An 11141-nucleotide genomic window follows, 5' to 3' on the forward strand; every position below is an offset into this window, starting at 1 on the left:
ATGCTTGCTCTCACTCGTGCACTCTCTCTCTCAAAATTAAAAAAAAAAAAAAAAGTGTCAGGATAAAGTTGGAGAAGGTGACCAGAGTACAGAAGGTCTGGATCACATGCTGAGGGACTTAACTTGGACTTCTGGGATTCAAGAAGGAAGAACTTACCTTGTACAGAACTTGCCAGTCGCTGACCTTGGTGTGGGACAGCTTCATGCGTTTCAAAATCAGCTACAGTCAAAGGGACAGCCATTGTTTTCCCTCTCCCACTCTAATGCTCCTCAAAAAGCCCCATGTCCAATATTGACCCTCAAACTCCTTCCCCACCTCCCGGCCCCCACCCCTGGCTCACAGGCACATTCTTGATATGACCCAGCAACCGATGCAGCATTTGAGCCATGTCCAGATTCTGGGGTAGTAGGAAAAACTGGATGACATCCAACCGAGAATTTAGCTCTCCCAGGTCGTGAGTCGGACGTGTGAACCATAGCCTGGAAGTGAGGCATGACACGGGGGGTGGGGACAGAAATTACATCTGTTCTCGTTATTGTCTTGATCCCAGTTTGTGAAAATGTGTGTCTGGAGGTCCCTGGGGATTGTGGTAATCAGTATCTGTACTGGCAAGTATCTATGCGGGCGTGTTTACACAGATCTACTAAAAATCTCTGCATGTGAGCACGACTCTGTTTATCATGGTTTTGATGGATGTAACCATGTGTCATTCCATGTGGATATGTAATGGAGCTTGTCAATATTTAGAGGGAGTGTAGCGTATTGAGGTATTTGTGTGCCAACACTCTAGTTCTCTCTGCAGCTGAGTAGGAGACGGTGAGTCAGCGTGAGTTTATCTGCATTTAGCTGTGAAAGTGTCTCTGGGTGTAATTGCACACACGTTCATCTTCTCTTGTTGTTCTGTAAAAGTATATAACCATTCCATGTGGAGTGATAATCCTCAATTCATGATAATGGTCATCTCTGCAGAGAAGGATTGGGAAGGATACTGAACAGGCTTCAATGACATTGTCTTTTTTTTTTTTTTTTTTTCTTAAGTAAGTTCTATACCCACTCTGGGGCTCAAGCTCATGACCCCAAGATCAAGAGTCATATGCTTGGGGTGCATGGGTGGCTCAGTCAGTTGAGCGTCCGACTTCAGCTCAGGTCATGACCTCGCAGTCTGTGAGTTCAAGCCCTGTGTCGGGCTCTGTGCTGACAGCTCAGAGCCTGGAGCTTGCTTTGGCTTCTGTGTCTCCCTCTCTCTCTGCCCCTCCCCTCCTCATGCTCTGTCTCTCTCTCTGTCAAAAACATTAAAAAAAAATGTTTTAAAAAAAGAGTCATATGCTCTACCAACTGATCCAGCCAGGCGCCCCTTCAAAAACATTGCCTTATTCTTAAAATTGTTCGTGCAAACATAGACGTTTGTATTATTATTACTTCCACATTTTGTGTGCCTGAGGTATTTCCTAATAAATTAGTATACGGTAATAAATGTTTCTTCTGTGTTTGTCTAATTCTGGGTGCCCCTATCTTCTCTATGGCTATGAAGAGTGTGAGACTCTGCAAGGACCTGTGAGCCCATGAATTCTTTTCTGTATTAGAGCAAGCCATTAGGCATGTTATTTTACTTTATTTATTTTTTTAATGTTTATATATTTTGGGGGGGAGGGGCAGAGAGGGAGGGAGACAGAGGATCCAAAGAAGGCTCTGAGCTCTCAGCGCAAAGCCCGATGCAGGGTTCAAATCCCCAAACTGTGAGATGATGACCTGAGCCAAAGTCAACGGACTGAGCCACCCAGCCACCCCAGGCATGCTACTTTATATAAAGAACCAACCTATGGAGACACTATGGCCCGAGGATATGTATCTCACACTATATAGTCTATGGCCAGTTACCCTGGGTTAGAACACCCCAGGTTAGAGTAAAGTGGAGAATTAAGTTGGATTCGAGGGTAGGTTTTAGGCACCTCTGCTCCTTAGCCACAGAGAGCTCCACCAGCAGCTGTGTAGGTCAGTCTGTGAATACTCTTCCCCACCTTGGAGAGTACAAGCAGACTTTCTTGTAAAATACCTAGGTTTTTCAGGGCGCCTGGGTGGCTTAGTCAGTTAAGCATCTGACTTTGGTTCAGGTCATGATGTTGCGGCTTGCAAGTCTGAGCCCTGAATGGAACTCTCTGCTGTCAGCACAGAACCCACTTTGGATTCTCTGCCCCTCCTCCACTTGTGCTCACACTAGCAATCTCTCTCTCTCGCTCTCTCTCTCAAAAATAAATAAGCATTAAAAAAAATACTTAGGTTTTTCTGACTCACGTACTGCTAGTGCCAGGAGAAATCTTAGTCAAGCTGAACCTCCTAATTCTATAGCTGAGGAAATGAAGCCCTTAGACAAGCAGCTTGTCCAAAATCTAGAGCTGGGTCTCAAACTCAGGTCTCCAGACTGTGAGCACAGTGCTCTTTAGAGCATAATGTGACATTCAGTCACCTTCCTGGTGCCCTGTCCAGTTGGAGGCCAACTGGGTCCTTAGTTCATGATTCAGGTTGTGATTCCATGCCCTGCTGGATCCTACCTGGGGGGATCTGCATTCCTCCCCTCCCCTTTAATGCTGATCTCTTCTCCCCTGAGAATTCCTTCTCTCTCATCCCTGGTTGAGATTAGAGATCTGCACCTGTAGAATGTGTGGGTAATGAAGGCATCCCAATTACCTGGAGATGACCTCAGATTATCCTAAATTAATCTCTAAAAGACACACAGTGCAGGGCAGGTGAGGTGGGTAAAGGATTGCGCACCTGTAGGCTAGCAAAGGTTTCAGCTCTGAGTTTGTACAGATGACTTGACCAATGTGTTTGCATTTGTGTACCTACTCACTCACTCGGTGCTACTACATACAAGGCCATGTGGCAGGCACTGAGGTAACAGGAATGACCGCTGTACGGAGCTCACAGCTATGAGAACAAGCAGATTCACCGACCGCTAACTCCAACCTGACGTGACAGTGCAACTAGAAAACAAACAGGCAACGTGAGAGCAAATGGGAAGGTGTGTGTCAGTATCCTTATGGGTGCCTGTGAAAGTTTCACCACGAAGGTGATAGTTGGCTTGTACCTTGAAGAAGATGTAAGATTCTGACAGGTGAAGAACAAGGGAAAAACTTTCCAGAGGGAACTGCATAAACATGGGCATGGTGTATTTCCATGATGGAAAGTGGCCCAAATGACTGGACTATAGGGCAGATCCAGTAAGGATGGATTTAGGAAGGGCTTGGGAAAATAATCATGGAAGTTTAAATTGGGGTGAATGGGAGGGGCCCTGAACATCATACTGCTAAAGATGTTAATCTCCATCCCACGGAGAACGGGGAAGTCTGAGGTTTATGTTATTTTGTTTTTACTTAAGGTTTAAAAAAAAAAAAGTGGAGTGACATGCTCAGATCTCTGTTGTGGAATGATAAGTATTTTAGAACGAAGGACAGATTGGAAAAAGAAGAGATTCAAAGCACAGAGACCAATCTGAAGGTGAATACAATGCCCAAGGTTAGAAATGATTACAGCCAGAGTTAGAGCAGTGGAAAGAGGGAGAGAGATGGCTGAGAAAGACATTTCAGGGTACAATCAATAGGCCTTAGTGAATAATTGAATATGAAGGGTGAAGGAGAAGCATCAATCCAAGGTTGAGAAGCAGTACTGCCAGCGATGCCATTATGCAGATAAAAAAGGATGCAGGAAGACGAACAGGTCCAGTGGGCATCAGTTTAGATGCTCTGAGCTTGAACTGCCTATAGAAATTGCAACTGGTGATGATGTGCGGTGAGCATCCCACATATACAGCTCAGAAATAGAGACACAATTTTGAAAGTCAACAGACAATAGCTCAAATGTGAAGTGTGGTTTTTATAATTAAAGATAGTACCATGTGGGGCCTGGCATGTGACTCTTGATCCTGGGGTCATGAGTCTGAGCGCCACGTTGGGAAGTTGATTGTACTTAAAATTTAAAACTCTTAAAAAAAGTAAAGATAGTACCATATGAGGTCGAAACTTCCAGTTATTAAAAAAAAGACAAATGTATAGCATAAGGAATATAGTTAATAATACTGTGATAACTTTGCATGGTGACAGATGGTAGCTAGAGTTATCATGGTGATCACTTCGTAATGTATATAAACACTGAATCACTATATTGTATACCTGAAACTAATATAATATTGTATATCAACTACACTTCAATAAAAAAAGATATTACCATGTGTGCATTAGTGTTTTGTGATTGTTTCTGCTGCTTGCATGTGTGCCAGTCTGTACCATCAATGGGCATACGTATATCTGTGCTGACAACACAGAATGAGGATACTAGCTACCACACGGGATTGGTGTGAGGATTAAACGTGTTTAGCCAGCATTTGGGAAATGGCAGTTCTCAGCACTATGAGATGGGGTGGTTTGTGTGAGTCTGTAGAATGAATGCATTAACCTGCAGCACATGTGTGAGACTTACCTGAGCAGCTTCTGTCCCCACTTACAGTGGCATCTATTGAGGATTCCTGTGGGGAGCAGGGGCAGGCAGTGAGCTTGTTACAAGGCAGAGGCAGAAAAAGGAATGTGTGGGTGTGTCTAAACTGAGGCATCCGGGCCAGAGGTTCGGTTAGGACAGAGTTCGGACAGGCTGGCCTGGGGGCGTTCCGCAGATACAGAACACAAAGGCAGCTAAAGCCAGCGACTGGCCACAAGTCTGAGCCAGGATTACCGTCCGTGGGTTTAGGGAGGGATAGCCACTCACAGGAACAGTTGGCCAGAAAAATACACAGAGCAGCTGTGGTTGGATTCACAAAGAGGCCAACACATATATGTAAACATTAGACACAATCCACTGAGGTATGCACAGTAAAACCATGCGGCTACTTGGGGAGATGTCCCCACTACACCCTAAAGCCAGAGACAGCAGACAAAGACTCAATGCAAATAAGTTATGCATAAGTTATGGACAGTTATGCAGTTATATAACTCTCCTCTAAACATAGGGACTCCCAAAGTCCCTAGACAGGTGCACAACCAGCAGAAACATCCATAGAAACCCAAGGAAGGAACATGGAATTGGTAAAGTAAGAGATGATATGCAAATGACACTGGACAACTATGGATGGGGGGGGAGGGTGCTCAAGCTCAGGGAGGGTACAAGGAGCATCAGAAAGCTGGACTGGAGTGGAAGAGACATCTGGCAACAGGAGTGAAGTGGGAGGGAAGAGGGACTGGAACACATGTCGGGAGGCAGCTGCTTTTCTGGCAGCATTTTGTAGTGTGGGATGAGGGAAGGGGCATACCTACCAAACAGGCTAAGCCCCTCCTTCAGTCCACTGGCCACTTTGTACACTGAAGGGTGAGACTCACTCTTAAATATCTGCAGAACACTGTAAGGGAGAAGTGAAGGAGCTTGCGGTAACTTGGATTTAAAAAAAATTTTTTTGAAGTTTATTTTTGAGAGAGAGAGCAGGGCAGAGCCGGCCCGGGCCCCCCCCCCCGGAGAAAGAATCCCAGGCAGGCTCTGCACTGTCAGCATGGAGCCTGACACGGGGCTTGAACCCTGAACCATGAGATCATGACCTGAGCTGAAACCAAGAGTCAGACACTTAACCGACTGAGCCACCCAGGAGCCCCAAGGTAACTTGGATTTTTTAAAGGGAATTGAGAAGATGGAAGGGAGATTGGGAACATCCTCCTGAGATTAAATTTTGTTGTAAGGTCTGTCCCTCACTTCTGTATCAGTTTTTCTCTTTAGAAAAGGAAGGTGACACCTTTGGGCTTTTCTCCCTCTCTTCCCTTTTCTTCAAGGAGAGAGACCTTAATAACCCCTGGATTAAAGAAACTGGAGCCTCACTGGGATTATTAGAGTATTAAACTTAATCCTTCTCTCTCCCCAGAGACGACAGCCTGCCTCCATCTCCTTACCTGTAAGTGTCTTGATCTATGCTCACCAGATGGGTCCTGAGGACAGAAAACAAGAAGAAAGAAAGGTGGCTGGGGTAGGAGTGGTGTGAGTTCATTCTTAGGTTCCACCCCCTAGATCCCCCTCCTGGAATACTGTCTCAGTCATCTCCCCGGAGCTCCACACCCCCTTCAGGTGCTCCTATGTGTCCTAGAGCACTTTACCTGATGGGTCACTGCCCACTCCTCCCACCCCCCTCCCCCACCTTGTCTTGCTATTAAGACCTCCCAATCCCACCTTACTTTGCTTGAGGTTAGGGTAAATCACCTACAACACAAATTTCTTAAAGCCCAGGATGGGGACGCTGACGTTATAATCTTCCAGTTCAACCCCAATTCTTCTTCGACCCAGGAACTTGAGCAGCCCTCCAAGTGCTCGAACCTGGGAGGAAATCAGTAATGGAGTTGAGGTAAATCCCAATGTCCTGGAGGCTGGACAACACCAGAGAAAACTATTATTTTCCAGGATTGGACTAGTACCTCCCAGGACTCAACCCTAGGAATGGGTATTGGTCCCTTTCTCCAACCAGCCCTCATCTCCCAGGACCCTTCCTACCGTGAGGAGGCAGTCAAAGGGAATAATAGAGGAGAGGAAGAGGATTTTCTCAGTGGTGGTCATGGAGTCTGGGATGAAGGAGTAGTTTCCAGCAAGAAGGCGCTGTTTGCTTATCTCCAGACCTATTTTGGGGGAAGCATGAGAGGGAAGGGAAAGGTCTTGTAGCCCAATTTTCACCCCATTTTAAGAATGAGATGATAGAAGCAAGAGAGAGGATGTGACTTGCCAAGTTACACAGGCAGTTAATGGAAAGCTGAAACAAGAATCAAATCTTCAGGGGCGACTGGGTGGCTCAGTTGGTTAAGCTTCTGACTCTTGGTTTCAGCTCAAATCATGATCTCATGGTTCAGAGCTCGAGTTTGAGCCCTGCATCTGTGCTGTCGGCGTGGAGCCTGCTTGGGATTCTCTCTCTCCTTCTCTGCCCCTCCCTTGCTCACACACTCTCTCAAAATAAAATGATGATGATGATGATGATACTAATAATAATGTACCAAATTTTCAGACTTAGTCTAATTATCTCTTTATTTTACCTAGAATATAAAGATCTTTGGCTGAGAGCACAACCTGAGAAAGACAAGTGATTCAGAATATCTATTCCTAAGGTATCTATTTGGAATTTGGGGTCAAAGGATCATATTAATAGAGGAATGAATAACACTAATGTCTTAATATCTAAGTAGAATAGAACATTCCTTATCTTTTTTACAAACCTGGGAAGGTTTTGTCTATTTTTTTTTTTTAAGGGACAAATGGGTTTGGCTTAAAGGTAAAAATCCCAACAATCAAAGCTATCCACAAAGTGTCACCACTTCCTCTTCCCAGGGAAGGCCCTCATCCCTAGACACGCCTATGTGGAAACTTCACAAGGTTTCAGGTTATTAAAGGGTAAGGAGCAGGAGAGATCTTGAGGAGACTGCTTATGGGACTTGGAGAACACAAAGGGTTAGGATAAGATAAGGCTGAGGAGAGACTTCTGATGGAGCTCAAGTAGAGTAAGGAGAAAGGGGTAGGAAAAATGGGATGAGGAATTGGGCAAAGGAAAGGAAGTACCAAAATCCACACTTGGCAAAAATACAATTTCAGGTCTCTTAGGCTCTCTGTGTTCCTGGGAGGCTGTGGGGGAAGCAGAGAAAGGGCCATGAGTCTGAACATCTCAGTCCTCTGCCTCTGTCCCACCTTCCCTCTCACCCAATTCTGGCCTCCTGGCTGTTCTCCTCCAAGACCCTTTAGTCTCCTGGAATATTCCACAGTTCACTCCTTTCCCATTTTTGCTTTTCCCCTTACCCAGTCCTTACCAAGCTTCCCTAGAAACCGAGTCATATTCTCATCCTGTTTGGCACTCGTAACAACAGACCGGGGATTGATTTCATCCAACACTTGGAAGAAGAATGGAGACCAAATGAGTAAAAGGGTCCTCTAAGGGGGTATGCATAAGGCCTCCCCTTGCTATTTCCTTCTACTCCCTCCAAAACAAACAAACAAACAAACAAACAAACAAACAAACGCACCCTCATTTCCTCCCTCTAAAAGTAAGAGGTGCTCTGCACATTGGGAGCATAGGTAGGAGTCAGGCATGAGATTGAGGAATGAGAAGACTGGCAGGGTGGCAGGAGAGAAGAGTGACCTGGAGATTGTCACTAGACTCCAAAGCCCTGCAGGACAGACATGACTGATTTGCCCAGCACCTGATACATTATAAACAATAAGTGTTGAATAATGAAATGAATTCCTATAAACAACAGGGGGAACTTCTGGGAGTCAATAAAATAAATTGAGACAGGTAAGGATAGAAGAGTGAAATACACTTCCAGTCTCAGAGTAGAGGAATCCATGGTTCTGCTCCCACCTCTCTGGAGAAGCTTGAGACTCTCATGGTCTGGGGCATCCGGCATGAAGTGGATGGTAGAGTCACTAGTGTCATAGTAGGCGATGCCCAAGTATCCTGAAGTCCACAGCGCACACAGATAGATCTATCCCAGGAAGAAGAAAGGAAACCGACAGGAAAGGAAACTGCTGGTAAGTGTAGGGTTATGCCATGTCCTACTTAATTTTAATCATTTTATCAAATCCCTGACTGAGATAAGTATCATCGTCCCCATTCAGTCAGTGTCAAACAGAGCAGAGGCAAGTGACCGGCCAGCTATTCCAAGCCCATTGATTCTAACATCCCGAAGTTCCAACCAACTCCCTGCTCTCAGGATCCAAGCGCCTGCTCCACCAGACATCAGACACCGCCGCCCCAGAGACCTCCGCCGGCTCTTGCTCGTTGTCCTCCTCCTCCTCAGCCTCCCCACGGCCCGACACTGGGGCCAGGCTGGGAAAGCTGGCCGAAGCTGCCCCCGGCTCCGGGCTCTGCGGCGTCCCGCCTGGGATCGTTCCTACGGAGAACATGGCCTTGGACGCTCTGCGGGCGCAGAAAACGAAGACGGTTCAGGAGCGGGATTTCACCGCCAGGAGGCTGGGATAGGGGGTGCGTAGACACGCAAATCCACCCGAACTGGGAGAGGGCTGAGGCGCAGGGCTGCAAGGGCCGGGGAGAGATGCGGTAACGTTTTGTTTTTAACATCTGCGGACATTTTGACGGGCGACTTCTTAGGTATATCACCAAAGTCCAGACTGCAAAACCCCACGTGCCCCACCCACATTCCGGTCACCCGGGGCTTGTACTTTGGCTGGAGGGCCCTGAGGGCCGAGTCTGCACGTCTCCTCTCCCCGCCTCTGCCAACCACGCCCCCACTATCGCTGCCCTAACTTCTCGACTTCCCACCCCAGTTGCGGAAACTCGCGGCACTTTCCCGCGCTTTCAGTCACCTGGATAGCTACGTGCGCGAAACCGCGTCACTAAGAGCCGCCCTCCCGCGAGTGAGGCACACCTGAGTAGGGGCGGGGTGCGCGCGCACACGCCCCGCCCCTCTAAGCCGCTATTGGCCGGAGAGATCCGGATCCTGCTTAAGATTTCGACAGGACTGGAGGGAGGAGAGGATCGCTGTTGCTAAGACGGCTGGACGCTGATTGGTCTATTCGCATATGGGGCGGTGTCCGAACGTTCAAACTTCCCGCCGCCTGTGCCGTTGCTTAGCACTCGGGCCTTAGGCCTTCCCGGTTTGGGCTTTGATTGACGCGGGGTGGAGCCTGTGAAAGTCGGAAGCGGAGCTTGAGTCAGAGCCTACAGAACTAACTGGTCTAGGCGGGTTGGGGGGAGCAGCCTAAAGGGGCAGAGGCGAATTGCATTTTTTTTTTTCCGGAGAGCGAAGATAAGCACATTATTAAACCTGTACCAACAACTCTAAATTAATATTTGTACCCACTGAACTAGTATTTATGAACAGCTTAGAATAGTGCCTCCTAAACTTAGTAAAAGCCACGTGTTTTAAATAAATAAACAGAAATAAGCAAGACTCCTATCCTAGTCCTCTTTTGCCTATATCCTTGGTTCAGGGTATTACCACCCCAACGAGGGAACTACTGGGTCTCAATTATAATTTTTGTCTCTCACAAGGAAGTGGAAGCGTTCGAATTACACCAAAGTCTGGTGGAGAGAAGTAGACCTGATAAGAACAGCTACACTCCTGCTGAGACATGTCTGTACCCCTCCTACAGATGCACACACACCCACATCCCTAAGTACAGAGGGGTGTTATTCATTCACTCAGCAACTATTTAGTGCCTATTCTGGGTCAGGTGGCAGACCCAAAGTACTGAACATTAATTAAGTATGGGCTTCATGAAACTTACTTTTTAGTGTGTGTGACGGGAGGGTAAGTGAGAAGATTGTGAGGGGGACAGAAATAAACAAGTATATACTTTAAAAAATATATCCTCCTCCCCAACTTTGTCCAGGGTACCCTGAGATGGGGAGATCCCATCCAAGAGGTTAGAGAAGATGGTGGGATAATCTGGCTCTGCTAAACAATGATTGGAAAATCCCCTCTAGCAAGAAAGCGGGGGAGTGAGTTAAGTGCTAGGTTAATGGTTACCCCTGGCAAACGGTTGAGCAATGGAGCTATGGAAACCTGGAAGAGACCATCATAACTCTAAGGCGTGTCAGAGAGGGACACACCTTCCAATCTGGGGTGAAAAGAGATTAGGGACTGGTTTACCAAGCCAAGGAAGGGGAGGGAGTGAAAAAAGAAACCACCTTTCAAAGAAAAGGATAGATATTAAGATAGGAGAAAAGCAGAGGTAAGGAGATGAGACCAGAGGGACACTTCTCTGATGCAGGATTTGAGGCTGCAGCCCCTGGTTTCAAATCCAGGGGGATCTGCTGAATAGTACCGGGAGAGGGCAGCATTACCTGTCATCTGGGAAATTAAGGCAAAATACCTTTTGGGTAACCAAGCCAGCCAGCCAAAGTCAATATTGATAATCAAGCCAGCTCTAGCTATAAAGCTGTAGGAGAGAAAAGAGAGGCAGAGAAGAAGCTGCCAAAACCTGTTTCAGCTCAGGGCTGGCCCTATTTGCCTGAGGCGTCTCCCAGAAGGGAGATCTTTGTGGGGCATATTCTCTGATGGACATTGACCAGCTGAAACAGAAGAGGACCCTAGGAATAGGGCTGGTTTGACCTCCTTTCCTCAGATGGAAGGGGTCCTGTGTGCAGAATTTGAGGATAACCCATGGAGAAGACTGG

General features: G+C 46.9%; 1 protein-coding gene across 6 annotated transcripts in view; it reads right to left on the reverse strand.

Moving 5' to 3' along the window:
* MSH5 (mutS homolog 5) overlaps nucleotides 1-9431 on the reverse strand; it is a 24955-nt gene extending 15524 nt beyond the window's left edge. The window contains exons 1-12 of one of the 6 annotated variants that reach the window (XM_040463455.1): nucleotides 9326-9431; nucleotides 8762-8918; nucleotides 8361-8484; nucleotides 7810-7890; nucleotides 7565-7627; nucleotides 6515-6636; nucleotides 6231-6340; nucleotides 5923-5958; nucleotides 5302-5384; nucleotides 4475-4520; nucleotides 342-480; nucleotides 158-220 (exon numbers count right to left, since the gene is read on the reverse strand). In XM_040463455.1, coding sequence (XP_040319389.1) covers nucleotides 158-220; nucleotides 342-480; nucleotides 4475-4520; nucleotides 5302-5384; nucleotides 5923-5958; nucleotides 6231-6340; nucleotides 6515-6636; nucleotides 7565-7627; nucleotides 7810-7890; nucleotides 8361-8484; nucleotides 8762-8905 — 1011 coding nt within the window. In that variant the 5' untranslated portion in view covers nucleotides 8906-8918; nucleotides 9326-9431. Of the gene's footprint in view, nucleotides 1-157; nucleotides 221-341; nucleotides 481-4474; nucleotides 4521-5301; nucleotides 5385-5922; nucleotides 5959-6230; nucleotides 6341-6514; nucleotides 6637-7564; nucleotides 9259-9325 lie in introns of those variants that run through there. The other 5 variants (XM_040463456.1, XM_040463460.1, XM_040463457.1 and 2 more) reach the window with 5 other exon arrangements.
* Nucleotides 9432-11141: the final 1710 nt, after the last annotated feature.

Source organism: Herpailurus yagouaroundi, unplaced genomic scaffold (assembly GCF_014898765.1).
Source record: "Herpailurus yagouaroundi ecotype Mexico unplaced genomic scaffold, PumYag 393, whole genome shotgun sequence".
NCBI lineage: Eukaryota > Metazoa > Chordata > Mammalia > Carnivora > Felidae > Herpailurus > Herpailurus yagouaroundi.